Source organism: Psittacula echo (genome assembly GCF_963264785.1).
Source record: "Psittacula echo genome assembly, chromosome: 26".
Taxonomy (NCBI): domain Eukaryota; kingdom Metazoa; phylum Chordata; class Aves; order Psittaciformes; family Psittacidae; genus Psittacula; species Psittacula echo.
Genome location: NC_137761.1, coordinates 2892805 through 2918842, shown reverse-complemented (window position 1 = coordinate 2918842; position 26038 = coordinate 2892805). Strand labels below are relative to the sequence as shown.

Sequence of the window (26038 nt, the reverse complement as noted above, 5' to 3'; positions counted from 1 at the left end):
GGAGCAGCTCAGTTTCCCCTTGGGGATAGGGGAAGCTGAGTGTGTGCCACTGACAAACCTTTTTTGTTTCAGGAAAGTATCTCAGACAGAAGAGGATCGACTTCCAGCTGCCTTACGACATCCTCTGGCAGTGGAAACACAATCAGGTACAAGATAAAAAGTTCCTGGGTTGCCAAGATTGCCATCAAAAGTCTTAGAAAGAATTGATTCTTGCATGAAACTGTTTCTATACCCTGTGTGTTGGTGAATATTCTTGAGGCTGCCACTCTTTGAGGAAGAAAAGGATTTGCATATGTATTTAATAGGAATAATTTCCATTATTCCCTGTCTTGCAAAATAGCAATCCCGGGGGTTTCTGCTGCAAAAAGTCATTCCTTTTGGAGCAGACTCTTATTTTGGTGTGTGGCTGCTCTCTGCAGTGATCTTGTTTTAGACACGCCTCGGGAGAATTCAGATGTGCTGCCAGCAGCACTGAGAAATCTCAGCCCTTATTTTTCTTGGATCAGTCCCAGCAGAGTGGAATTTATTTTTCACTTGCAAGCAGAGATTTTCCTGCTGAGGAAAGAAGAGAAACTCTTTCACAGCCTCATTCTCCTGAAAGAGCTTTAAATATGTGCAAACCTAAAAATAGGATATTTTGTTTTCTCCCTGAGAAGTTTCCACCAAGTGATTGAGCGCAGGATTTAAGGCTGGAGAGTAAATCTGTCCCCAGCTTTACAGCAAGAGAGCGTTCGGTGACATGTAACTTAAGCTTGTAAATGAGCAAGACAAATCCCCAGGTGGTTGTGGCTCCAGCTACTCTTTGTGATGCCACTAAAATTGAATCTTCAGGTAATGCTCCCAGGTGACATTTCAGCTTCTTGCCTTGTATTGAAGATAACTTACATCTGCCTATCTTATCTGTTCAATATTACATAATACACATGTGACCTATTTCCTTGACATTTTCTGTATCTACCTAGAATTTGGGAACCCCTTCCAGAGCAGTTTTGTTTGTACAGTCGTTGTGCAGGTTACATGGTTTGCTCAGGTTAGTCTGCCCTCAGGATCCGTACTGCTCTGTTCAGAGTATGGGAAGAATAAAGTCTATGTTAGGCAGAATGCTCAGCTAACTCCTTTAGCCTGAGTTCTGTTACCCAGGTACTTCTTTTGACCTATTTGCTAATGCAGTCGGAGCCTAAAGAAGAGAATGCAGCTGTGTTTTGTAGGGATTACAAAGCTTCCCTCTGTACAGAACACAATTTCCTTGATTCTTTTGACTAACAGAAGCACTTCTGCAGTGTATTAACATTTTCTTTCTCTTCTTTTAGTTGTATAAAAAGCCAGATGTCCCACTGTATAAAAAAATCCGTTCTAGTAAGTAAAATCTTATTATTCAAGTGTGTTCATTTCTGCCATCCCTCCTGTCTGTCATGCTCTTCATCCTCCCAAAGACGCTTCCATCTCCTCCTTTTTGCTTTATGGAATTAGAATGAAAGTCTTGTAGAGAAATCAACTCTGCTTTTCACCTGGAAAGAATTCTTTTCCCTGTTTGGGTTTGTTTTTTGTTGTTTTCTTTTCTCTCCAGATGTCTATGTGGATGTCAAACCTCTCTCTGGCTATGAGGCCACCACCTGCAATTGTAAGAAGCCAGATGATGACAACGGGAAGGGCTGCGTGGAGGACTGTCTCAACAGGTTAGAAAGAGGTTGAGTGATGAGAAGGCAGTTTCAGTAAATGTAGTACTTCACATCAATTAATAATAGCTTAAGAAAAGAGTTGTGCTGGATGCAACCCCAGAAATTAAAGTATTGTTCCAGAGCATACAGGGTAACCTTCTGCTGCACATATGCTCCCCCACTTCTTTCTTCAGATGAAAGATGCCTTTAAAAGCTCTATTTTGATCTTTGAATAGCAGTGAGAAGCTGTGAATCTCTGTGTGAAAACAAGAAGCATTTTAGTTCTTTGTGGCTGCCCCATCCCTGGCAGTGCTCAAGGCCAGGTTGGACAGAGGGGCTTGGAGCAACCTGCTCTAGTGGAAGGGGTCCCTGCCTGTGCTGGGGGTTGGACCTGGATGAGCTTTACAGTCCCTTGCAACCTAAACCAGGCTGGGATTCTTTAGTAACTTGTGTTTAACAAAGGCATTTCTTTTCCCCTTTGTGTGATAGATGTGAAAGTAGGCCATGCACCTTCCTTTAACTTCTTTGCTTTCTATTTCAGGATGATCTTTGCGGAGTGTTCACCAAACACATGCCCTTGTGGTGACCAGTGCTGCAATCAGCGGATACAGAGGCATGAATGGGTGCAGTGCCTGGAGAGGTTCCGGGCTGAGGAGAAAGGATGGGGTATTCGTACCAAAGAACCCCTGAAAGCAGGACAGTTTATCATTGAATATCTGGGAGAAGTTGTTAGTGAGCAGGAATTCAGGTAGAAATATTTATTTGCTGCTTTAGCATGGGAGGCTCAATAAATGACTTTAGCATCTATTATCATTGCTGGGAAACCCTTAGAAACAAAGGGGAGAGGAAGGGGGGGAAGAATGCTTTTCTGGTCACAGCCACCAGAAGGAAGGCCTAGAATTGAGCTCTTTTGATCCACCAAGTTTTTCTCGGTCAAATAGAGAGGCACAATTGTGTTTGGAATGCATCATCTGCCACATCTGCTCTAGAAATGCCAAATGCTACAAGTGCATATGAATTTTACGTCATTATGAGGATTGTGCAGGATATGAACTGTGCAAGATAGAACTGAGGGGCAGAATGGAGCAGGAAGGGTGGTCAGCTTCTGCAGATAGGTACGAAAAAGAACAAGTGGGAGCGTTAATAATGAATGTAGTCTTTTAACTCCATGACATCACAGGACAATTGAGATTGGAGGGACATACTTGCTCTTAGAGACCCATCAGAAGACAAATGCAATCTTCTTATGCAGAAATACCTGCTAACACAACGGCCTCTTGTTGCTCTCTTGCTAAAAAGAGGAAGCTGTAATCCATGGATGTCAACCCAGCAATTGTATCCGGTCCCAGCTAATGAAAGAAGCTGATTGTTGTTCACATGCATACAGATACACACCAAAGAACGTATACTTGCATTTTCTCTTCCATACACAGGTTATCACCATGAAATGTAGACAGATAATCTGCAGAACCCAAAAGGGAGCATTCCAGAAGAGCAAATTTCTAAATTCTAATGCAAGCTCTGTCAGTGGCCTTGACTTATAAAAATAGGTATAAAAATGGTTTTCCTCCATCTCGAGGTGTATGGTTCTGTAAAATCAAAGATGATCATTGCTTTTCCTTCCAAACCCTCTCTCAGAATTCCCAAACGCTCTATGACTTTGTTACTCCCTGTTTTGCAGCAACAAGCAGAATCACAAATAACTTTCCTGTGTTGCTTCCTAGGAACCGGATGATTGAACAGTACCATAATCACAGTGATCATTACTGCCTGAATTTAGACAGTGGAATGGTGATAGATAGTTATCGTATGGGCAATGAGGCTCGTTTTATCAACCACAGCTGTAATCCTAACTGTGAGATGCAGAAATGGTAAGAGAAACATTTTGTGTTTACTGGAAGACTGGGATGGCAGTGACTAACATGTAGATAACCAAAGCATCAAGAGAATCTCGTCTAAAAATAGGGAGGGGAATCAAGCTGAACACTGTAAATAACATTTCTATGATGCTTGCATTGCACAAGAGGAGTGATGTAATGTGTTCAAGCATTGGACATTTTGGAGACAGAATCTAAGTTTACTGGCAAGGCAAATCCAACATTGCTGTTTGTCATACTGTTAATCTGCTCCACATTTCGAAGCCTGGGTAATGCCGAAAATAATCTCTGCATGTCTCTTCTTTCCTTCAATTCAAATACTCTTTTTTAAAGCAGGCAAAGAGGGAAGTAGTCTGATTTCAGCAAACCCTGTGTCCTATCAGTACTCTGTTATCAGAAGCAAGCCAGTGCCAGACTAGTAGGAAGCACTTCTGAGAAACTTGTAGGGGATAACGTAGAGTGAAGTGGCAGATGGTTGTGATAAGGTGGTGGCAGAGAAGCTGGTGATTCCCAGCTAATTCTAGTGGATTTCAGCAATACTAATCAAGTTTTACATTGGAAAATCCAGCACAAAAGAAGCAAAGGTATTGGAGAGGCAGCTGACTTTAGTGTCTGTTGTGAAATGAGGTCTGATGGTCAAGGTGAGCTTTTGATTTAAGGGGAGGGCCTGAGTCTTGGTGGTTGAGAAGTAGGTCTGCCACAACAGCCAATGTAATTTGGAGCTTCTCTGTTTGAAGCACAACTGCCTCCTCTCTGTAAACCCAGGATTCACTTTTTTGGCTACCAAAGTTTGTTGCGAGAGAGAAACGAGAGAATAGCACAAATGAAGCAGCAGCATAATCCAGGGCAGAGCAGAAGGGTTGCTTCCTGTCTCTTAACTCTTCCACTATGTGGACAAAGCCTTTTCTTTGTAATTCTTGGGAATCTTTCTTTGTGTTTTCCCTGCAGGTCTGTGAATGGTGTTTACAGGATTGGATTGTATGCACTTAAAGACATGCCTGCTGGTACTGAACTGACTTATGACTACAATTTTCATTCCTTCAATGTGGAAAAACAGGTAAGGCTCCCTGTGCAAGGCCTTGAGAAAACTCAGCCAGGACAAACGGTTGTGTCAAGTTGAAGGTCACTTAACCAAAGCTTTTGTGTTGTATTTGACACAGCAGGTTCTTTAGAATATTGAGAGAGAATCTACATGTTTTGGGGGTTATTTTCAAAGGATATCTCTATTTTCTTTTTCAAAGCAACTCTGCAAGTGTGGTTTTGACAAATGCAGAGGAATAATCGGGGGTAAAAGTCAGCGAATGAATGGGCTTTCAAGCAAAAGCAATCAGCCTGTGAGCACCCACAGAAGGCCTGGACGGTCAAAAGAGAAAAGGAAGTCAAAGCACAAACTGAAGAAGAGAGTAAGTAGTAAACCCAGCTTTTTATGTGAATAAACGGTAGGAAATGGGTTCATGCCATCAGAGCAAAAAACCCTGTATTTGTGTATTTTAAACTTCAGAGAAATGCTATAGAGAAATACTGCAGGTTCTGTCTCAGCAGCTACTTTTAGTGCTTTGCCAAGTCCTCGGCACAGTTTTTCCTGTCTATCAGAATGATGTGTTTTCCAGAGGGGTCACATCCCAGAGGAGCCCAGTGAAAGTGTGAACACACCAACAAGGCTGACGCCACAGCTGCAGATGAAGCCCATGTCAAACAGGGAAAGGTGAGGAATTCTTTCCGTGGGATTCTCCTCAGAAATGGAGCCGTGTGCAGATGTTGTTTCTGTGAGATAGGTCCTCATGAAATGCCTGAGTAAGCAGTTCGTAGTTCTCCTTTAAGCAACTAGGGTGGAATTCCTCTCCACTGAGGAGAGAAGGAATGGATTTTACAGTAAGAAGGTGATTCTTGAATGCTTTTCTAATTCCCATAGGAATTTTGTGCTGAAACACCATGTATTTTTGGTACGAAACTGGGAAAAGATTCGACAGAAGCAAGAGGAAGTGAAGCATGTCAGTGACAATATCCACAGCACATCACTGTACAACCGCTGGAATGGGATCTGTCGGGATGATGGGAACATTAAATCTGGTGAGGCCACCACAGGTTCCTCAGGTTGCTGCTTTGAGAGCCTATGTGAAAAGTTTAAGCTCTGTGTATAAATCAAATGCAGAGTTCTTACAAGTTCCATGTGCCTTTATAACACATACAGGGAATGCTATACAGAGAAAAATGCCTACATACATGTTTGTGTATGAATGCCCTTATCTTTACGTAGCAGAGTAAGACAGAAGCTCTTTTGCTGTTTCGGTAGGGTTTTGGCATAATGGGATTCTGCAGTTTCCTCTGAAACACTTAATGCTGCTTGCTTAAGGATGAGAATTTTGGACTCTCTAAACCATTGGTGTGGTTCCTGGATCCAGTTCTGTTCCTCCAGCAGCCCTGTTGTCTCTCAGTCCTGGTAGAAGTTGTCCTGTGTCGTGTTGCATCAGGAGTGGTTTATCAGAAGAGGAGGAAGATGATATTTAACATCTTCCGTGATTGGACCCTCACAGAGAAGGGCTGTTTCCTGCATTCTGTGTCCCTAGACTAGAAACAGTTGTGCTGACTTTGACAATTGTAATTTATCCTCATAATTCAGTGGCATTCAGGCCTTCAGAGAACAAAGCTTTTTGGCGTGCAGCTATGGGAACGGGACAAAAATCCTACTCCAAAAATAGCACTCTCCCTTTGTCGGACCATAATCTTCACAGCCAGGCAGGACTGGGTCCCGCTGTCAGGTACAGGCAAAGCTGGGGAGTGTTTTAGGTGAAGTCAGTGACATTCTGTATTTGTTCCAGCAACATAAAGTCCTTTGCTAACCAGCTTAAGCATTTAGATGAGCTCGAAGCAGTGAGAGTTGACCTGGGGATATGAAACTGAAGCCTTCTACTATTGTAGTAGCTTAGAAAACACGTTCATTTTAATAACTGAGGGAGCTGCTGGATGGGAAAGGAGGCTGTGATTGGATCTTTCTTTTTGCCCTCTTTCAGATGTGTTCATGACCCAGTTCTCAGCCCTTCAGACCGCTCGCTCCGTGCGAACACGCCGCTTGGCTGCAGCTGAGGAGAACATTGAGGTGGCTCGCGCTGCCCGCCTAGCCCAGATCTTTAAGGAAATATGTGATAGCATCATCGCCTATAAAGGTGAAGGTAACAACACTCCTTAAAAAACTTCCCTGAAGACTTTCTCAGCCTCTGAAGCAATGAACTGAATGGCAGATCCTAGGGAACAAAATAGCTTCTTCCAGGGTGTTAAAGAACCTTCCTTCTTTTTCCCCCCTTTCTCCTGCTACCAGTAATGACTTTAAATCACTTTGCTTTGTCCCCAACCTCTTCCTCTGCCACCAGAATCTGCAGATGTTGCTATGCTTTTAAATTGCTTTTTAAGTGGTTCAGCAAAATGGTACAGCTGACAGAATTGCAAGGAAATATCATCCGTTTTGATACTTGTAGTCCCATTACAGCAGCCAACTTCTAGAAATGCAAAAGCATTTCAATTCCCTCTGCCTCAGATAGTAGAAGAGCCTTTTTTTAACCTAGATGGAGTGTTGTTAGTTACTTGTCTTTTGAAGTTTCACTCAAGTAAATGTTGAACTCTGTGTTCCTGTTGCAGATTCCTCCAGGCAGGCTCTTGCCACTCCTCTCCTGAACCTACCCCCAAAGAAAAAGTAAGTACTTGCTTCCCAGAGCAACCTGAAGTTTTCCATAATGGATTTGCACAGCTTTGACTTGCTAGTGAAAATGACATGGTGCATACGTTCCCATTTTAGAAATGCAGACTATTATGAGAAGATCTCCGATCCCCTGGACCTTGCCACGATTGAGAAGCAGATCTTGACTGGGTATTACAAAACTGTGGAAGCTTTTGATGGGGACATGCTGAAGGTCTTCCGGAATGCAGAGGTGAGGCTCTCTCTGGCCTTAAAGCTATTGCAGAGACAGTGGGCATGTAGCCTCATTTAATGCTCTTGATGACTTACAGTAACAGGAGAAGAAAACTGTTTTAGAAGAAGAAACCTTGTAATGATGTGTTTCTGATGAGCAGATATTGATAGAATGATGGAATCACAGCCTGGTTTGGGTTGGAAAGGACCTTAATGGTTTCTTTGCTTTGGTTTCACACAGAAATACTATGGCAGGAAATCCCCGACGGGGCGCGACGTGTGCCGCCTGCGGAAGGCGTATTACAGCGCCCGGCACGAGGCAGCGGCCCAGATTGATGAGATTGTGGGAGAAACAGCAAGCGAGGCGGACAGCAGTGAGACATCGGTCTGCGAGAAGGAAAACGGGCACGAGAAGGACGAGGACGTGATCAGATGCATTTGTGGCCTTTACAAAGATGAAGGACTCATGATCCAGTGTGAAAAGTGCATGGTGAGGCAGGGGGAACACAAAACAGAGCCTGGTGCTCTTCTCCGTAAACAGTGCACTATTTACTAGCAGTTTCGTGTAGCTGGTAGCATGAATTACATCTGCAGACCTTCACTTCCTCTCCAGAGGAATTGAAAGTCTGTTTTCACAGAAGAAATGCAACTTGCATTTCTCTACAGAGGAGCTAGCACTTCCCTGAGACTATCAGCAGCTCCTGTCCTTGGCAAGCAGAATTAACTTCAACAATTTGGAGCACACGGTTGCATAAGGATCTTGTGTGTCTTCTGTAATAGCTCAAAGAAAACGTTGAATTTCCTTTGGGAAGCTCGCTTCCTTGCTTTCGTCCATATTTGCTTGAGAAAATGCCAGTTGTCAATGCAGTCTGTCACAGGAATTTCTAACTGGGATGTATCTGGTTTTCTAGGTCTGGCAGCACTGTGACTGTATGGGGGTGAATTCGGATGTTGAACACTACTTGTGTGAGCAGTGTGAACCTCGGTCAGTGAACAGGGTAAGAAAAAGTCTCCTCTTTATTGCTAAACTAAAGCAGCTCTTGCATTTACATTTATTGAGATTGGCCAGACCAGTGTGGGGTTCTCACCTTATAGTGTAGCTTCCTTGGTTTAGGTTTATCCACCTTAACTGCCAATTCTCTGTCCACTTCTGCAAAAGGATTTCAGCCCCATCTTTGCACTGATTATAGTGAGCATCACAGCATTTCTTTCCTTTTTTCTTTCTTTATCCAGGAGGTGCCCATGATCCCTCGTCCCCACTATGCCCAGCCTGGCTGTGTCTATTACATTTGCTTACTACGGGATGATCTGCTGCTGCGCCAAGGTATGTGCTAACCCTGGTGGCTGCTGTGCTTTCCATCAGATCAGAGCGTACAGAGATTTCTGGCATCACCCTGTTTAAAATCCTTTTATCTTCTTACAAGTAGAAAGCTGCACTCTTTGCTATTATGGGAGTGACACGTAGTATGAGTTCTCACAGGCTGGTTGATGAAGCAACATAATTACCTTTAGCACAGATAGGGCTCTCCTTCTGGCCAGAGAAGGAAGATGCTGAGCCAACTTGTGGTAGTTAACATTTAGAAGTAAAGGCAAAGGAGGCTATTAGGTCTTCAGTGTTTTAGTGTAGAATGGTCATTAAAACAGCACCTTATTGCTTGTTCGTTCCCTGAAGTGTATCTTTCTGGACATTGCTTCAAAACCCTGAGTCTGTCAGTGCTGATCTGTGCATCTTCTTGGAGTTCTGCTGGAATAAGAAGTCATGTTCATTTTAATGGAAGCATTTGCTCTATTTTTGGTGCTGGACTGATGACAAGTTCTTTACAGGTGTATGTTTTGTGCCCATTGCCAGGTGACTGTGTTTACCTGATGAGGGACAGCCGCAGAACTCCGGATGGCCACCCCGTGCGGCAGTCCTACCGGCTCCTGTCCCACATCAACAGGGAGAAACTCGATATATTCCGCATCGAAAAGCTCTGGAAAAATGAGAAGTATGTTCAAGGCATCTCTTGTATTGGGGACATTGCAGATACCTGCCTGGCTGAACAGTGCTTTTGCAGAAGTCTGATCATAGCTTGAGAGCGCAGGACTGAACACGCTTCAGTTACAGAGGCTTCATGATGCCTCTGCTTGTGCTTCATGACTGCAAAGTAAAAGCATCTAAATGTGGAGGTTTAAACAAGGGATAAGAGCTATCAGTTGATCCAGTTTCCTCAGTTAGAACAGGCCAAGGATACACACTGACAGCTCATGATCACTGCCTAAACCCCTGTAATGGGATTAAACGCGCCAATGACAGCAGCATAGTAAGTCTGCTGTGTTCATAAAACTCGCACTAGGAGTATTTCCACTTACTGAAGGGGCTAAAGTTGAATGTGTAACATTCGTGTGACTTTGCTTTTCATCACAGTCATCGCAAAAATGCAAGACTGTTCCAAATGAGGTGGAGGGCTTGAAGGGAAGTTGTATCTGGGCTTATAGACATAATCTCTTGCCTTTTTTCCCTCCTGTTTCTCTCTTTCTTTCACTTCACCCCTGCAGAGAGGAGCGGTTTGCCTTTGGTCATCACTATTTCCGTCCACATGAAACGCATCATTCCCCTTCTCGAAAGTTCTATCATAATGAGCTCTTCCGGGTGCCACTGTATGAAATCATCCCCTTGGAGGCTGTGGTGGGCACGTGCTGTGTTCTTGACCTCTACACCTACTGCAAAGGTAAGGAGAAAAGAAATACAATTCACTGCTGCTGCTGTGGTTTAACCCCAACTGAGTACCACGAAGCTGCTCACTCACCCCACGGTGGGATGGGGAGAATCAGAAGAAGATAAAACCCATGGTTTGAGATAAGAACAGCTTAATAATTGAAATAAAAGTAGAAGAGTAAGTGATCAAAATACCTTCCAGACTGGTTTGGGTTGGAAGGGGCCCTAGAGCTCATCTTGTTCTAACTTCCATCCCACTGAACAGCTCTGCCAGCCGCTATGCCTCTTTGACACTGTGAATGGCTTGCTGTTGTTCTGCTGTACCATGAGCATCCTCTTGAATCTCACTGGCATTTTTTCCTGCTCTGTTTCCAAATGCAGGGAGGCCAAAAGGTGTGAAGGAGCAGGATGTGTATATCTGTGACTACCGCCTGGACAAATCAGCTCATCTCTTCTACAAGATCCACCGGAACCGCTATCCTGTCTGCACCAAGCCCTATGCCTTCGACCACTTTCCCAAGAAACTCACACCCAAGAGAGACTTTTCAGTAAGTATTTCTTCCCTTGGCTTCCTTCCTTTTTGCTGCAAGACTGGCCATACTCTTGGAAAGCCCCTAGCTCCCTGTGAGTGAAGCTTGGTAAACCAAAAAAAGCTGACACATGAGCATACACAGTCTAGAGGGAAAGTTGTCTAGAAAGCAAGCTTAGAAAGCAAAACTGATTGGAGATAGAGAATATGCAGTTCAAAGGCCAACAGATATTGAATGAACAGTGATGTGTAAGTTTGGAGATGGTAGTTTCTGGCTGAAATCTAGGTGCTAGTTTCATTTAAGCCGCTCCTAGAATCGTAGAATCCCAGACTGGGTTGGGTTGGAAAGGACCTTAAAGCTCATCCGATTCCAGGCCCCATCCAGCCTGGCCTTGAACACTGCCAAACTTCACTTCCTGAGCGAAGAAAATCTTAAAACTCACTTTTTGGTCACAATTCTGCAACTGTACAATTATTTGATGTGTTTTAGAGCCTCACACAACATCCAGTCCCATGTGAGCTGGTCAGGCTGGCTGTGTCACATTCTTCCACTGTGAATTTTCTTTGGTATTAACCATACTCTTTACTGTTCTTACAGCCTCATTATGTACCAGACAACTACAAGAGAAATGGAGGCAGGTGAGTCTTACCTACCAGAGTGTTCATTGGGAAGAGATGAGATCATCCTGTCTGTCAAGTGTCCACCCATTTCCATACCCGTTTCCCCTGGGTGCTATGGAAATAAGAAGTTTAAATTATTTAAAGCAATCTCTCTAAACGAAGAGATAACAAGGGAACAGGTGAGGAAGAATAGAATATAGAAGCAGTGTTAGTGTTCCTTAATAATGGAGGTAAGGAAGAGTACGGAAGCTGTTTAGAAAGGTAGCAAAAGCAGCTGAATGTGGGAGATGGCAGATCCCAGGACAAGAGCATCCAGCCTTCCGGCACTAAGGGTTTGAATGTACGTAGTAAGTCAAGCGACTGAGGTTCCAGAACCCCCCCTGGCTGCTGACAAGTCCTTGGCTCACTAGTAACCAACCTTTCCATCTGGAAAACTGTGGTGGTTAAACCCTTCTTTCCCTGCTAGATCATCCTGGAAAACAGACCGCTCCAAACCGCAGATTAAAGACTTAAACCAAGAAGAAGATTCTCTTCCCTTGATGGAGGATGTATTGGGAAACCAAGAGCAAACTTCCAGTGAGATGCCTACCCTAGAGGAGGCAGAAAAAGAGGCAGCCTCTGGTGAGGGCTGTGAAGCTGAGAAGAAGGTAGAAGAAAGCAGCTCGGACACGAGGCAGCTCTGCACTGCGGAGGAAAGGCGGCACATTCAGAGGGAGAGACTGAATCAGATCCTGCTAAACCTCTTAGAGAAAATCCCAGGGAAAAACGGTGAGATTTTGCTCTCTGAGGACACAGAAGCGTTTCTTCAGCAGATTTGTCTTCAGGTCACTGCAGACTGTGGAGATGAAATGAATGGGTTTGGCTGAAGTCATTGCTAGTGGGCGTTCCTAGGAAGGAGTTTTCTTTGCAGCAATGTTTTCTATTGCAACAGCAGCAATTTCCACTAAATCCCAAAGAAATTTCCTACCACTGTCACTGTGCTTATACCAAAACTCCCTGAAGGCAAATTTCCCCATCATTCAGCTCAGAAACTGAACAGAGACACACAGTGAGACTGAAGGGAATTTGAAAAGTCTCTTTTGACCTTCAGTGAGCTTTCCATTGGGTTTTAGGTAACTTCTGTAGGCATTGTCTAAGCTGTAGAATTGGGGTGCAGTGGTTGCACTAGTTAAATGTGTCTGGTTTTGATTTAAAGCTTAGGATGAGCTCTGCGCAGTCTCCTTTGCGTTCTGGGAGTTAATGCAAAGTAGTCATGGAATCATCAGTTAGATTGGAAGGGTCTTTAGGATCGTCAGGTGCAAACATGACTCAAGGTGGGGCTAACTCCAAACTTCAGCCAGGTTGCTCAGCACCTTGTCCAGTAGAGTTTTGAATGTTGCTATGGATGGAAACATCCTTGGAGGAACCGTGAGTAGGGAAGTGGGAAAACTGTTGTTGCTGTGACCTTCCTTTACCAAAAGCCTGTGCTCTGTTGCAGCTATTGATGTCACTTACTTGCTGGAGGAAGGATCGGGAAGAAAACTGCGGCGGCGAACCCTGACCATCCCAGAGAGCAGCTTCAGGAAGTGATGCCACCAGAGGAAGCTGTGGTCTGGAGTCTGCTACAAGGTCTGCTGAGGACTGAGGGCAGGAGCCCAACTTCCTCTGCACCAGCCAAGGAAAAGAGGGCAGCAGCAAACTGACAAATATACAAACAGTTAGCACTTAGATGTCTGGGTTGGCAGGTTGCCCTGCCCTGCTCTGCAGTGCTCTTATGGTGTGTGTGTTGTTGGGCGTGCCTTGTATTGATGTTAGGTACTGAGAAAAACCTCGTGGTTATTGTCCAGGATGGTCAAATTTAATTTATTTTTGCTTGAGATTCCCACTCAGAGGAAAAAAAAAGAAAAAAAAAAAAAAGGAGAAAAAGAGGTAAAAAAGGACAGGAATGGGGGAGGTGAGAAGGAAAAGGACTGAGCTACTCTGAGAATATTCCCCATGGTCACCACTTAACCTGTGATTGTACGAGATACTGCTGGCACCACCGTGGCCCATGGCAATGAATGAAATCCGGATGGGAGGGTGAGGGCCCAGTGGCTTCCAATGCAGGGCAGCCCTGAAGTCGTGGCCTCTGATTTGCACAAGTTCCAAGAGGAGAGAAACGTCCCTGGAGCTGCGACGGGGTCAGCGCGGAGCGGCCGGTGCGCACGTGTGTGACAAGGAGCAGCTTCCAGAGTCCCCTTGGAGCAAGGCAGGAGTTGGCTGCTTGAGGCCCTTGTTCTGCGGCATGGAATGGGGAGGGGGGGGGATTTCTCTTTCTCACTTGTTTTCTGCAGAGGTTTTCTAACGCAGGTCAGCCCCTGCCGCCACCATCGCTGCTGCTGGGTTGGAGAAGCCGTGGCTCTCGTGTGTCTCGTGTGTTGTGCAAATGGAAACCTGTTCAAAAGAAGCAAACACCCCCCCCCCCGAAACCAGAGGAACCCTTCACTACATGAACCGTCGAGCAGTATTCCCAGCGAGTGTTTGTTGTGCCCTGTAGGATATAGCAACTGCTAACACTCCCCTCGTGTTCTGGTTGTACAGCTTAACCTGTCCGTCTCTGAACTGAAGAGCCAGCGTACCCCGCGCCGCCCTCCCTCTGCCCTGCCGGGTGCCAGCCCCGCAAGGGCACGCAGGCCCCCGCTGCTCCCCGCAGGAAGCCACAGCATGCCCAGGAGTGGGGCTGCCCCGGGGCATGGAGCAAAGGGAGGGGGGGGTCGGCTACGCTGCCCCTTGGAAATGGCTTTGCTTTTTTGTCCTTCCGACGTACATATGCATATACAGTCCTGGTTTAGATGTTCTTCGAAGAAAACCGGTTTTTAATGTGCCAAGTTGTATATATCTGCTGCGTGGATGTAAAGCAATACCGTAGTTACATGTTCCTTTTTAACGGACCAAGCTCGTCCTAATGTACATTCTTGTTATTATGATGATTATTTTACTCTTAGTGGAACATGGCTCATTCCATTCAACTTTTCCGTGTTGATTTCAAAAGGACAGAAAAAAAAAAAAAAAGAGATTAAAAAAGAAGAAAAAAAAAAAAAACCACAAAAAAAAGGCAAAAAAAAACCCTTTGAGAAAAAAAAAATAATAAAACCCACAAATATTTTATTAAAAAAAAAAAAGAAAAAAAAAAAAGACAAAACCTAAGGAAATAGTTTGGAATATTTTCTTACTGTAGAGAAGCACTGTACAGAACCAGGAGCCCTGAGTATAAAATACTCGTGCGTGTAGTAGGAATATCGCATGTCCCCCCCTTGCGTTGTCTCCTTTAGTTCCAGCCCCGAAATCATCGTCTCCAATGGTGTTAAACACTAAAAGAAAGAAGTTTTTAAGAAGCCAAGTGCGTTCGGAAGCGCCACCCTGAGCTCTCTCATTTTATCTTTCTTTTGTTGAAAGACTAAACCGAGATGTTTTTTAGACAATCAAACGTTAGGTAAGTGCAAAGACTTCGTTTTTTCTTACTGGTGTAGAAATTAAGGACTTTTTTTATTTTGGGGTTATTTTATAATAATGAGAAGACCGGAGGGTCGCCAGGATCGCTGTTTTCAGACCAGGAAGCACTACATTACTGCAAATAGATATGAACTCTTAGTCTGCATGGGTGTAGGCTGTGTGATTGCTGAAAATAAATGCTGCTAATATATTTCCTTTTTACAAAGCATATCTAAATAGATCATTGTTTTGATGTTAATCTTTGTAAATTATGTATTACCAATTTTAACATTGGATGTAATTGCATAAAAAGCCTGCATCTCAATCCTGAGAGAGTCTAGTATTAAATGGAAAATCTTTTCCTATCGGTGCCTTCGTGGGCTTTTCTTTGCTCTTGGTCCCACTCTTCCCGTTGCTTTGCCAGGGGTTCTTGTCCCGGCTCTCCCATGGCTTTGGGTTGATGCTGATGCTCTGGGCAGGAGCGCTGGTGGCGGCCTGGACACAGGAGCAGCAGCATCCATGGGTACCTGGGCCCTTAAACCTGCAGCTTCAGTGCCTGGTCCCAGGGTGCAGCCCCAGGCACCCAGAGCCATCCCCTCCAGGCCTGCAGAGGCCGCAGACCTCAGAGGTGGTTGCTGGGGGTGTTTTGTGGCTCTTCACGTTATCAATGAAGCCGCTCCTCGATGCTTCCCCTTCCCTGTGACCTGGTTTTCTTCTCCATCTCCCAGCCTGGACCACTGTGGTCCCTGCCCCATTGATTGTGTCCCTTTTGAACCAGAGTCACCAGCCCAAGGGATGAAGAGCTAGCTTTACTTAAACCCACCTGAGGACCTACCTGGCCTGACCTGTTTCCAAGCCCAGTGTGGAGCCCAACCAAGCCCCCTTAAGGCCAACCCCATTCCCGTTAAGATCCAATGTCCCTCAGCTGAGAGGGAAACAGGAACAAGAGCATTGCTCCTCAAAGCCCCAGCACCAGCTTCCCCCCGCAGTGACCCATTCCCACTCGCAGCCACGGGAGTCACAACCTTTATTCCCAGCTTTTCCCCTTGGAATCAGCGCGTTCCCATGGGACAAAGTGCGGCCGGGCCCTGGCTGCCGGGCACAGGGCAGAGCAGTGGGGGGACACAATGGCAGGGGCATGGAGCGGGGACAGGGACCTCCCCGGCCCTGGCGCAGGCTGGGCAGCAGCTGAGGACGCAGGAGCGTGAGCAGGTCCCCCATGGGAGCCGTGGTGATGCCGGGCACCGCGGCGGCGCAGGCTCAGGGTAACGTCATGCGAGTGAGCAGAGCCCCGCGAGGGATGCTCTGAGGTGGTGAGAGCGTGGCAGGAGCCGGTCCCTCACAGGATCAGGGATGTGTAACCCACGGGAACCAGGCCAGTGCTGTTTCCATGGCAGCAGCGGATCCAGTCTTCATCCACGGTGGAGAGCAGCTGCAGGATGTCCCCTTTCTGGAAGCTCAGGTGCCCGTCGGCCGTGCCCGTGTGGTCGCACAGCGCCCGGACCGCCCTGCACAGCAAACAGCATCCGGACTCACCCCCCCCCCGCGCCCCCAGTGCCCCTGGGAGAGGCTCCCACAGGATGCTCATGGAGGAGCTGCCATCGGACCACGTCCCACCAAGCAGAGCGTGCAGAGCCCAGGACCAAACCCCCCCCCCCGGCAGCTTTCCAGCCCCAAGCACCGCGGTGCCGCCATCACCTGCAGGGCCGGGGTGAGTCCGACACGGTCCCCTCTGCCTGCTCCTGAGCCCGGCTCTTCTCAGCCGCCAGCCCCTTCACCACCGCAGCCAGGACACGGGCGCCGGGTGACAGCCAGCTCGAAGGTCTCCTGCAGGCAGCAGAAGCCGCAAACTCAGCCCGGCCTGGGGATGTGGGAGCTGATGGGGGCCCTGCACTGGGACTTACCTGGACCTCGCTGAGGCTGCATCGGGACTGGGAGGGAAGCTCCTGGCCGAGGGGCTGGAGGCCCCAAAGAGCCGGCCCAGCCAACGGCCCCTGTCGGCATCGCGGGGCCCGGGAGGTGATGCCCGGCTCCCGTCCGCACCAGGCGATGCCCGGGGGCTCTCTCCAGCGGCGGGATCAGACGGCACAGGGGATGCTCCGGCTCCCGCGGACAGGATGAGGGCTTCGGGGGAGGAGGATCCGGAGGTGCCCGCGCTGCTGCTGGGCTGCGGAGAGGGGAGCTCCGGGACGGCTTTGGTCTGCAGCAGCCGCAGCTCAGTGCCGCTGGGCTCCCCCAGGGGCGGCAGGGCCGGGCCAGGGCTGGGATCCGCCGCAGCCGCCCGCAGCTTCATCCACCAAACCGAGGGGAGCTTCTCCTTGCTGGGCACGGAGCAGGTCCTGGAGGCCCGGCCCAGCTGCCCCCACCAGCCCCTGGGACCAGCCCCGGCATCCCCAGGGCCTGGCTCCGGCCGCGAGGGCGCCGGGGAGCCGTCGGTCCCCAGCAGCGTGCGGCTGAGGCGGTCGCCCCAGCGCAGGACGTGCTGCAGGGTCTGCTGCAGAGCGGCCCCGACCTGGGCACCAGGGACCAGCGCAGCAGCGTGGGGCTGCTGGGGCCCCACGGCATCACGGGGGGTCTGATCCTCCAGGCTGGGCCCCGCGACGCTGCAGAGCCCCCCCAGGGAACGCCGGCCGGGACCCGGAGCGGAGCCATGGGCAGGACAGGGCGGTGACTGCGGCCGGCGGGACAAGGGCCGCACATCCATGGAGAGGTGATGGTGTTCGAAGAGCAGGTCCAGGTGGAAAGTCAGCACGGAGAGGGGCTGGATGAGCAGCAGCAGCTCATCAGCAAGGTAGGGCAAAGGCCCTTGGCTCAGCGCGAAGAAGGCCATGGGTGAGTACAGCACGGAGATGACACCTACGAGAGACAAGAGAGCGCTGGAGGGCTGCGAAGTGCCCTTGCAGGGCCAGCAGGGCTGTCCCAGCAGGTCAGAGGAGCTTCTGCCGAGAGCTGCATTAAAGGCACACCATGGAAATGATGCCCTTTTCCAGCATGCAAATCCCAGCCAAGCACCATGGGTGGGAAGGGGCTGGGATCAGACCTGTTTATGTGTTGAACCTGATTACACCCTGGTAAGTAATAGAGGACGTGGATGGGGATCTTCTGGACATTGTCTCCTTACCTGGGCTCTTCTGCAGGTGAGAAATCCACTGCTCCAGCTGCTTAATGCTAAAGAAGGCAAAGGGAACCCACGTTAGAGCTCCTGGGGCTCTGTCCCAACCTGCAGCAGGGGCCAGAGGGGCTGGAACTCACTTCAAAAGGCCCAGAATAAAGGCATGAAACTTCTGCCTGGTGCTGTGGAGCGGGGCCAGCCCGGCCACGTGCCCGTACAGTGAGTGGAAGGGGCGCGCACCGGGGCCTGTGGAACACACAATGGTCACCGCTCCAGGCTCCAATCCCCCCAGCCCAGGCTGGAGAAGGATTCCAGGCTCCTTGAGATGCCCCCCAGCTCTGAGTGCCCCGCACAGACCTGTCCTCACAGAGGCTTCCACCACGCTCCAAGGGGAATTCCTCCTCTGGCCGGTGATGACGTCCTTCTGGAAGGGCTTGAGCCCGTCCTCCACCAAGGCGTAGAGCGCAGGGCACAGGGTGTGCAGCAGCAGATACCCCACGTCAGGGCTGAGCCGGCTGTCGCCCAGCTGGGCCTGAAGCACAGGGAGAGGAGAGGAAGGGAACGGCAGTGCCTATCCCCGAGCCTGCGGGGAGGGACGAAGCCCCTGGAGGTCCCAAGGCCCCTCCTGCCCTCACTTCTGCCCACCCCAGCCCAGAGCCTCACCTTCTGCACCAGGTTCCGTGCAGAGCTGAAGTGAGCAATGACCTTATCCACGGCGGCACTGATGGCGATGAGCAGGGCTGGGGGGCAGAAGGGAAGGTGTCAGAAAGAAAGGCTCAGAGCAGCCCCGAGGAGGACCTGCGGGTGTTGGGTGAGGAGAAGCTCCCCATGACCCGGCTTCAGTGCGTGCTTGAGCCCAGAGCCTCCCTGCGTGCTGGGCACCAGCCGCCTCTCCGGACACCAAGGCACAGAGGAGTGCTGGGAAGACGCAAGGAGCATCCAGGCTGTTGCCATGGGAACCGTGCCGGGATGAAGGACCCGCGGTCCCCAGGGCACCGGGCCAGGATGGAGGCGAGGGCGGGGAACGGCAGCGCCGCGCCCCCGCTCCCCGGCTCCACCACGGGGCGGGGTCGCAGCCCCTGCCCGCCCCTGCCCGCGGCCGCGGACCGGCCACGGCCGACCCCGGCCTCCTCCCGCTCACCGGAGCCCGCCCGGGCCCGCGGCCGCTGCCGTTACCTTTCTTCTGCTCCCCGCGGGCTCCCTCCGTGCTTCCCGCCCCGGGCGGGCCCGGGGCCGCGGCGGCTCCAGCGGCGGACGGCGGGGATTCGGCTGCAGGGAGCGCGGCCGCATCAGGCGCTGCCGGGGGAAGGCGCAGCCTCGCCCCCTCGGGCCGGCCGCGGTTACCGGCGCCGGGCCCGGCCGGGCCGCGCTCGCCCATGGAGCCGGAGGCCGCGGCGGGGCGAAGGGCAGAGGCTGGGGCGGGCCCCGCCGCAGCCAGGAACGGGGCGGGGGAAGGCAGGGAACGCGGCGGGGCGGCCCCGGGGGGGGTTCGGAGCCCGTCCTTGCCCCAGCCCCGCTCCGCGCCCGCACAGGACCCGAGCTCTTACCCTCCTTGCGGGACCCGTCCCCTCTCTCGCCTGCCCCGGGCACTCGCGGGGCGCCGCCTGGTCCCCTGAGCCTCCGAATCGCGGCTCCCTTCTCGCCGGGAAGGGCGCTCTGCAGCGGCGGCCCCGCTTCCTCCGCGTCCCCGGGCTGCCCCTCCGCGATGGGCTGCAGCCCCGGCCGGGATCTCCTCCTCTTCAGCTGGTGGCCGTCCATGGGTGCCAGCAGCTGCCCCTCCAGAGGCACCGGTGGCACCCAGCCTGCGCTGTCGCTGCCCAAGGCCGCCTCCGGGAGCGCAGGGCGATGCTGCGATGCCCCCGGCTCTGCCCGCTCGCCCGCTGGCTGCCCCTTGGCCTTGTTGGAAGCGCTGCGGTACCGCAGCTCCTTGAACGTGGTCACCTCGCGCTGCCTGGAGCCGGGGGGTCGCGGTGGCGGCTCGGGCTGGAGCTGGGGCCGGGCCGGCTCCTGGCCCGTGGTGCTGGAGAGGAGCTCGCTGGGAGGAGGCAGCTCCGTGTCCGGTGAGAAGACGATGAGCCAGTCGCTGCGGTCAGCCCTGGCAGGGGCAGGGGCAGGAGCAGGCCCAGCACCGTTCCTCTTCCTCTTCTGAGCCAGCTCATGGAAGGAGGTGATGGTTTTCTTGCCCACGTCTCTGCAGAGATCGCCCGAGCCGGGCTCCAGCTCCAGAGGCCGCGCAGGCAGAGGTGGCTGCCCTGCTCTGTGCCCATTGAGAACCTGCAGGCGCCTCCGGGGCCTGGGGGGCACTGGTGGGGGGATGCTTCCAGCCCGGGGCCGCAGCTCCGGAGCTCGGCTCAGAGCAGGATCCCTGCGCCCTGGCACAGGCGGTGCTGGAGGGGCAGCCTCAGCCTCGGGCAGGGGGTTGCAGTTGGGATCGAGGTCGGTGCTGATGCCAGCGGCGTCCCGCACGCTGGGGGAGGTCTCATCACACCGGGAGTCGAGCGAGCTGCTGCTGCGGAGGCTGTCCGGGCTCCCTCCGGGCAGGGAGGCCGGTCTCTGGGGCACCGGGGGGTTGAGGTTGGCATCTCTTCCATCACACGTCCCACCCTGATCACCAAGCGACTGCACATCCTGGGCATCTTCTGTGGGAATGACGCTGGGTGGATTTTCAAGGGGTCGAGGCTCTTCTCTGGGGAACCCTTTGCAGTACACGGAGACTGGGGAGTCATCCAAGCTGAAATCCGAGCAGCTACTGACAGAGGAGGAGGAGGAGGAGGAGGAGGAAGCCAGATCACAAGGGGAAGCCACCTCCTCCCCAGCATGCAGGCAGGGGAAATCCTCTTGAGCTGTCTGGTTCTGGAGACCCAGCGTCACTGCCTGCTGAGGATGGGACTCACAACACCGGCATTTCAGGGAGGGATTGTTGGAATTGGCATCCACTTGCTCACAGTTCTCCGGGCAGTCGCTGTAGCCGGTCTGGTCCCCTCCACCCATGGAGCCAGAAGTCTCTTGGAGCTCCGGGTGCCGGGAGAGGTGCAGCCCCAGGGAGATGTGCTGCAGATGGATGTGGTTGAGGTTGCACAGGAGGCCTTTCTTTGGAGCCAACATGATGCTGCCTCACTGGTGGTGCTGGGGCTTCTCAGAGAGCCCCACAGCTCCTGCTTCAGACCATGCAGCTCCCTGCAAACAACAAACACCCCTTCAGCGGGCAGGGGAGAGCGCGGAGCACGAACCTGGAGAGGAGCAGACGGGGTGGAAGGGATGACGGCGACCTTGCGGCAGGCCCCGAGCCGGGAAGGGCTGGATGCAGGTGGTCGGGGTTGGGCCCTTGGGTTCCGAGATGGGAACGTGCCCAGCAGCAAGGGGCAGCCCCACAGCTCCCCCCTGCGCCCGGGGCTGGTGGGCGATTCCCGAGCGCGGTGCGGGGGAGCAGCGCAGGGAGCGCTGGATCCCGCCCAGAGGTGAGGAGCATCCGAGGATGCCACCAAGGAGGAAACGCCCTTGAACCCTCACCGGGGTCGGTGCCGGGCCCGGCCGAGGGGTGGCGACAGCGCCGGGGCTGCAAGGCCGCGGCAGGGACCCCGGCCCCGGCGAGGAGACGCCCGCCCGCAGCCTCCCGCAGCGCCCCCCCGCTCCGCACGGCCCCGGGCACCGCCCGGCAGCGGCGGGCAGCGACCGCGCAGCTCCGAGCATCCCCCGGCCCCTGCGCTGGAGCGGCCCCGGCCCCGCGGGTGCAGCCGCCCGCAGCCCCCGCCCGGCCCCGGCCCCCGCCCCAGCCCCGCTCACCTCGCGCTGCGGCGGCGACTGCGGCGGGAGGAGGAGCCGCGGCCCCGGCCCCGCCCCGGCCGGGAGGAGGCGGTGGCGCCGCGGCCCCCCCCCCCCGAGCCCCTGCAGGCGGAGGAGCCGCGCGTGCCCGCATCCCCCCCCGCCCCCCGGCCCGGTTCCAGCCAACACCCGCAGCGCTGCAGCCGCAATCACGGCTATGGACAGGGATAATCAATAACTTAACGTTTATTGACAACTGCGATCCAAACCCCACCCCCGGCCCACAACCAGCCCCAGATCCTACCCCACGGAAGGAGCCCCACGGGGCAGTGGGGCAGGCATCAGTTCCAGCCAAGGGTAGACCCTAATGGCCACCAGCCCCCTTCAGCAGAGGGGCAGCCCCACCATCACTTCTGCCGCTTGTAGATCTTCTGAGCTAGGCCAAGGAAGATGGCCTTGGGCAGGCGGTGGCTGTGCTTCCGGATCAGCTCCTGCAGGCGCTGGTAGCTGCTCTCCTCGTACTCTTGGAAAGCAGCCCTCATGCCCAGGGTGTCATAGAGCTCCTTCACCTTTGCCACCTTCTCAGGTTCCTTACGGCCATAGTTCTCCTGAGAAAACACCAGGCGAAGTCAGGCTGAGGTCCAGCATCTGGCCCCAGCCACAGCCGATCCTTCAAAGGGTGGCAGGAGTCACCTCTTGTCGTCCCCACTACTGCCCCAACCACTCACAACAACCAGACTGCAGGGTGTTCAACAGGGCACTACACCCCCTCTACACCACATCTCCCCTCCAGCGGGTTGTGAACCTGGTGGCGTTACCTCCAGGATCTGCCTCTGCTCTGGTGTGACCCGATGCAGACACTGCACCACCAGCCAGCTGCACTTATTGTCCTCAATATCAGTGCCAACCTTCCCTGTCAGCTTTGGGTCTCCATAGCAGTCCAGGTAATCATCCTGTATAGAGATGGGAGCACGTGAGTGCCACAACCAGCATCTTAAAAGCACTAAAGGACAGGGAAGCATCACCTACCTGGATCTGAAAGAATTCACCCATCTCCAGCAAGATGGCCTTGGCATTGTCATGCTCCTCCTTGCTGTCAATACCAGCCTAAGAGGGAGGGAAAAAAAAGAATGAAGCCTTCCAGTACCTGCCTTCCACCCTTTCCCATCTCCCAAAGCTCCTGCCTTCCTTGACAGCAAGGGCAAGTCCTAGGACAGCGACCAAGGACTCACCATGTACATGGCAGCAGCCACAGGCAGGTAGAAGGAGTAAAACGCCGTTTTGTACTTCACAATCGCCTTATACCTGTGGCAGAGGAACCCTGCTCAGCACCAGGGCCCAGGCCTTCCCCTCCCAACAGGGCTCTACAGACCAGGACCAGCAATTCCCTTCAACCCAGGCCGCAAGCTCCGACAGCACGAGCAAGACCTGCTCCACGGAGCTTGGCACGATGTTATCCCCCCTACACCGTGCGGAAGGGACCGTGAGCAGAGCAGCTCTGCCACACCTCCATCACCTCCACCTCCTCACCTCTGCTCACTGAGGCGATTCAAATCCACCTGGGAAACGGGAGCAGTGATGAGGTCCAGCGTCTGCCCCAGCTCCGTCTGGTAGGTGGTCTGAAGAGGAACGGGAGGATTTGTTCCTGCAGCCCCCCAGCAGAGTCCCGACAGTGCAGTGAAACCCCAAACCCAAGCCCAGTTTCAGCACCTCTCCAAGTGTGAAGGGCCGGACGCCCAGCAGCCTCAGGAAAGGGATCTACTCGCTGTCAGATCCCAGGGATCATGTGCAGGGGGGATGCAGGGGCCGGGCTCACCTGCAGGAAGAGCTCCAGGAGGTGCACGTAGTAGGGATGCTCCCCGCAGTACTTCTTCAGCAGCCGGTAGATGGAGGACTCCAGGAGCAGGGCATCATTGATGGCATCAAGACCGATCCCCTCCTGCACCGGGCGGGCAGGGAGGTGTCACAAAACACCCCGACCTCCCCGCACCTCCCAGGGGACAGGGGCCTCCCGAGGGCTCTCACCTTCTTGTACCAGCAGAGCTGTCCCCGGCGGGTGAGGGACGCGTCCATGATGTCGTCGGTCACCAGGAAAAAGGCCTGGAGCTGCGAGAGGTCAGGTTAGGGGTGCAGGGTCCCGGGGGGGGGGTACCCCCGAGGCCCACCCCGTCCCGGCTCTCACCAGCTCGATGCACCAGCCGACGACCAGGGCGCACTGGAGGCTCTCCGCATCCTGCTGCCCGGGGCCCGCCAGCTCTCGGTAGGCAGCCAGGACCGTCATGCCCCGGTTGCACTTCCCGCCCGGCCCGTTGTACTCCAGCACCTGCGGGCAGACGGGAACGGGCAGCCTCGGACAGGACGGGCAGGGGATGGAGCCGGATCCCCCGCGCCCTCCTCACCTCCTTCAAGCGGGACACGGCATCGCCCACCTCGGGGTGCCCCAGGCCGCCCTCGGTCAGGTCGCGCACGATCTGCGGGAAGACACTCATGAACTCCTCCCGCTCTGCCGCCGCCTGCGCCCCGCTACCGCTCATGGTGCCCGGAGCGCGGCCGACCCACGCCGCAGCCCCGGCAGCGCTTAGGGGCGCCGCGTCCCGCCCCGCCCCGTCCCGCCCCGTCCGGTCCCTCCGCCGGGCGCGGGGCTGGCCGGGACGCGCAGTCCCGCAGCCTCCGGGGCAGCCGGAGCCTCTCCCGCCGCAGGACTACAACTCCCGGCGTGCCCCGCGCGGGGCGGAGCCAGCCTCCGGCTTCGGCCTGCGCCCGTTCTCATTGGTCCGCTCCATCGTATGAGGATGAGTCTGAGAAGGCTGAGCCAATAGGAGCTCGTGGGGGGCGGGACCGATGCTGCTGATTGGTGGAGGAGGCGAATGGAGCGAGGGCTCTGCCGATGCGCGGGGGCGCGGGGCGAGGCTGCGGAGGAGGGCGAGGGGTGCACGCCCCGGGGCAGACAGATCGGGGTGCATGGGGGGTGCATGGGGGGTGCATGGGGCCTGGGGGACTGGGGGTGCATGGGGACTGGTGTATGGGTGGGTGCATGGGGGGGTACATGGAAACTGGGGGTGCATGGGGACCGGGGCTGCACGGGGGCTTTGGGCAGCTGGGGGGTAATGGGGGGTGCAGGCAGCTAGGAGTGCATGGGGGGTGCATGGGGGGTGCATGGGGCCTGGGGGACTGGGGGTGCATGGGGACTGGTGTATGGGTGGGTGCATGGGGGGGTACATGGAAACTGGGGGTGCATGGGGACCGGGGCTGCACGGGGGCTTTGGGCAGCTGGGGGGTAATGGGGGGTGCAGGCAGCTAGGAGTGCATGGGGGGATGCATGAGGGGATGCAGGACAGCTTGGGGCTGTGCAGTGTTAACCAGGGGGTGCACCCCACACCTTTGTGCACAGGACAGAGCCCCGGCGCCAGGGACGGGGCAGGTTCCCCATCACCCGTCCGGGACGAGGCTTCAGTCAGTGGCGGGCACAGCGAGGGGCACCGCGGCCCCCTCCCCAGCCCCGCTGATTGCCAATCTGCGCTTTATCTGCTGCGATCCCCTAATCCCCGCTAACCCCGGTTTAATTAATCTCTGCCTTGCGGGCTGCTAATCCCCCCCACACCCCTACAGCCGTCAACGCGGGGGCTTGGGGATGAGACAGCCCAGGGTGCCCTTGCGGAGCCAGCAGGTCCCTTCGCCTCCTCCTGCCTCCGGGTGCGTTGGGTGCCCGAGCAGCGCTGAGCAGGGATGCAGAGGCTGGGATTGTGCTTCTAGGAAAAAGCTCTTTTCCCTTCCAGCAGCCTCTGCAGAGGCAGATCCAGGCTCTGGCAGCACATCCCAGCCTTCCAGCAGGGCGCTGGGGCAGGGCACTGTTGGCTACACACGCTCTTAATCAGGCTGGCTTCGGTGTAAGCTGAAATAATCAAATTAGAAAGAAACTGCTAATCAGCTCTGATGGCATCGTGTGTCACAGAGCCCAAGTCCTGCTGGTGGTAGGGCAGGGGCTGCTGCAGGGCGCTGCGGGTGGCTGTGGTGGGAGCTCTGTGCCACCAGCAGCCCATCTCGTGCTGCACGACCTTCATTTAATCTGGTTAATGCCCAGCGTCTGCTCTGCAATCAGGCGGTATCAAACCTCCCCATCCCCCCAGTAAGAAATGGAAGGGGAAAGTAACTGAAGATTAAACATTAATCTCCCCAGGGCCTAAAGGGACGGGATGGGCAGGAGGGGACCTGCTGCCTTTGGGCTCCCACTGGGGCTGGGGGGTCGGGGAGAGGCCCCTCAGTGGGTACCCAAGGATGCTCCACAGATCCCGGGGATTGGATCCGCAGAGCATCCCCCTGCCCCATCCCATCCCCGCGGGCAGGCGGGGTGCTGGGGGTGCCAGCCCCGAAGGAGGCTCCCCCAGAACCAGCTCGGAATCTCTCTTTATTATTTAAATCCATTATGT

The 26038-nt window shown here is 53.7% G+C and overlaps 3 protein-coding genes across 4 annotated transcripts in view; 1 reads left to right on the top strand and 2 right to left on the bottom strand.

Moving 5' to 3' along the window:
* The window catches only part of ASH1L (ASH1 like histone lysine methyltransferase), a 38228-nt gene extending 23781 nt beyond the window's left edge, over positions 1-14447 (top strand). The window contains exons 8-28 of one of the 2 annotated variants that reach the window (XM_080634763.1): positions 73-146; positions 1311-1356; positions 1568-1676; positions 2200-2406; positions 3383-3529; positions 4484-4592; positions 4777-4938; positions 5146-5240; positions 5448-5605; positions 6547-6699; positions 7169-7223; positions 7326-7458; positions 7681-7929; positions 8351-8437; positions 8673-8763; positions 9289-9427; positions 9978-10150; positions 10519-10685; positions 11265-11305; positions 11754-12055; positions 12765-14447. In XM_080634763.1, coding sequence (XP_080490889.1) covers positions 73-146; positions 1311-1356; positions 1568-1676; positions 2200-2406; positions 3383-3529; positions 4484-4592; positions 4777-4938; positions 5146-5240; positions 5448-5605; positions 6547-6699; positions 7169-7223; positions 7326-7458; positions 7681-7929; positions 8351-8437; positions 8673-8763; positions 9289-9427; positions 9978-10150; positions 10519-10685; positions 11265-11305; positions 11754-12055; positions 12765-12856 — 2789 coding nt within the window. In that variant the 3' untranslated portion in view covers positions 12857-14447. Of the gene's footprint in view, positions 1-72; positions 147-1310; positions 1357-1567; positions 1677-2199; positions 2407-3382; positions 3530-4483; positions 4593-4776; positions 4939-5145; positions 5241-5447; positions 5606-6546; positions 6706-7168; positions 7224-7325; positions 7459-7680; positions 7930-8350; positions 8438-8672; positions 8764-9288; positions 9428-9977; positions 10151-10518; positions 10686-11264; positions 11306-11753; positions 12056-12764 lie in introns of both variants that reach the window. The other variant, XM_080634762.1, reaches the window with a different exon arrangement.
* Positions 14448-15880: 1433 nt separating this feature from the next.
* RUSC1 (RUN and SH3 domain containing 1) lies at positions 15881-20954 on the bottom strand (the record flags this gene model as incomplete). The annotated part of the gene is made up of 9 exons (XM_080634819.1): positions 15881-16245; positions 16436-16564; positions 16642-17593; positions 17859-17905; positions 17990-18095; positions 18207-18381; positions 18513-18589; positions 19026-19118; positions 19397-20954. 9 exons carry the CDS (start codon positions 20952-20954, stop codon positions 16077-16079), a joined length of 3306 nt encoding a protein of 1101 aa, XP_080490945.1. The 3' UTR covers positions 15881-16076.
* A 1064-nt stretch (positions 20955-22018) lies between these two features.
* Positions 22019-24145, bottom strand: FDPS (farnesyl diphosphate synthase; the record flags this gene model as incomplete). The annotated part of the gene is made up of 9 exons (XM_080634749.1): positions 22019-22219; positions 22430-22564; positions 22641-22718; positions 22844-22916; positions 23142-23230; positions 23428-23550; positions 23637-23717; positions 23794-23934; positions 24011-24145. The coding sequence occupies 9 exons, from the start codon at positions 24143-24145 to the stop codon at positions 22019-22021; spliced, it is 1056 nt and encodes a 351-aa protein (XP_080490875.1).
* Between the last annotated feature and the right edge of the window lie 1893 nt (positions 24146-26038).